At 35.4% G+C, this 1,617-nt stretch overlaps 1 protein-coding gene across 1 annotated transcript; it reads left to right on the top strand.

Annotated features, from left to right (window-relative positions):
- Positions 164 to 1,143, top strand: LOC107620378 (ribonuclease H2 subunit C). The gene is made up of 2 exons (XM_016322545.2): positions 164 to 639; positions 835 to 1,143. The coding sequence occupies exons 1-2, from the start codon at positions 253 to 255 to the stop codon at positions 886 to 888; spliced, it is 441 nt and encodes a 146-aa protein (XP_016178031.1). The 5' UTR covers positions 164 to 252; the 3' UTR covers positions 889 to 1,143.

The raw sequence follows: 1,617 nt of genomic DNA, 5'->3' as shown, positions 1-1,617 counted from the left end.
TGAGTATTTGATAAATAAACAGTGTCATTGATAATCTAATCATTGTTGTCAAATTTAATTTTACGAGTTACATTGAATCTAATAATGAATTTTTACATAACTAAAAATGCTAATTTAAATAAACATATCTGGTTAATTTATCTTTTTCTTTTAATGCATTTGGCGCGAAACCCGCTGACTTCAAATTGGGAAATCGAGAAATTTGGGATTAGGTTAGGGTTTGAAAGGGCATTGGAGAAGCAACAGTAGAGAATGGAGAAAGGAGGAAGAGGAGCCCCTGCTAACATAGTTCTGAAGAAAGACGAAGCCGAGGACCTAAGCGGTCGCATCCACCAGGTTCCGTGCTGTGTGAAACACGATGGCCCCGCCTCCGTTTCCGACTATTTTAAACCCAAGCTCACCGGCGTTGGGGTCGACGGTTTACCGTTACAGCAAGCCCATTTTAGAGGGAGGTTGCTCCAAGGTACTAGTCTCCCTCTTCCTCATGGCTTCTCTGGTTTTGTTTTATCAAAGAAGAGTGATGAGTGTTGGGAAACCAGTGCAACGTTCCGTGACGTCACGTATTGGAACCATGAGTTCGCTCCTTCCAACAACGATGATCTCTTCCGTGCTTTTCACTGCCTTACTCTTTCGCAAGCTGTAAGTTCCGTTTCTCCCTTTTTGGCTTCATGAATGAGATTCCGTACACTGATTTGGAATTAAATTGCACATAACTTGTATTATATGATAGTTAAATTGATTAAAATAAGCTTTAGAGGGAAAAAAATGTGGAAATAGTTGTGGAATGTAAGTTATTTAAGGTTGGTTAACTAGAACGTTTGATTGTGACTGCAGCTGCATAATCCGGTGACAGCTGAGGAATTAGCTTCATCATCTTTTTCACTCTAGAGCGGTGATACATGCTGTAGCAGTCATATTCATGTTTTTTATTTTTATTCTTTTTGTGTGTGCTTTGATCCCCAATTCTCCCTATGTACCTCCCCTATATGGCTTAGGCTAATATATTGCTTTTAATCTAATGTGTAATCTATCTTGCTGTCACTTTGTAGTCAATATGTGAGATTTGCACTTTATTATCTATGATGTGCATATTTTAGAGGACCAAAATTCCAAAATTGAATCGGTTATTTGTCCTACCCAGGAGTAACAAGTAATATTGTTTTTCTATCTGAAAAGTTTTAACAATGATATTATATAAAATTTTGAGTATTAATTTTAAAAGATAAAGTTATTTCGTCAATTTTTTTTTATAATTTTTAATGAACACTAAACACTTCCTTCTATTTGGTTCAACACTAGTTAGTGATTGAAAAACATAAGGCTTATAGGAATGATAAACATATTAAATCATCAAGAATGGATTTGATAATCTACTATTTTTCTACTTGCCTACTTAAACAAGTTCAACTTCCGACTAAGTAACGAAAGCATTGAAAAATGGGGCTAATTTTTTTTTTATATTGGAGGAGAGTGTGAGTTGTGTTTGGTTATGGTGTATACAGGTGTTAGAAACATGTGTGGGACAGGTCCGAGTTCTTTGTTAAAAAATTTGTTGACCATAAATTGGACCGTCCGATTAGTTTTTGTTTTTTTTTTTTTCTATTTAAAATGATATTG

Source organism: Arachis ipaensis, chromosome B01 (assembly GCF_000816755.2).
Source record: "Arachis ipaensis cultivar K30076 chromosome B01, Araip1.1, whole genome shotgun sequence".
Classification (NCBI taxonomy): Eukaryota; Viridiplantae; Streptophyta; class Magnoliopsida; order Fabales; family Fabaceae; genus Arachis; species Arachis ipaensis.
This window is presented reverse-complemented; position numbering and strand designations above follow the sequence as displayed.

Excerpts from the sequence above, each read along its gene's own strand:
- LOC107620378 (XM_016322545.2), top strand. The coding sequence starts at position 253 with ATGGAGAAAGGAGGAAGAGGAGCCCCTGCTAACATAGTTCTGAAGAAA. Across the intron at positions 640-834 it reads GCCTTACTCTTTCGCAAGCT|CTGCATAATCCGGTGACAGC; the intron begins GTAAGTTCCGTT and ends TTGTGACTGCAG.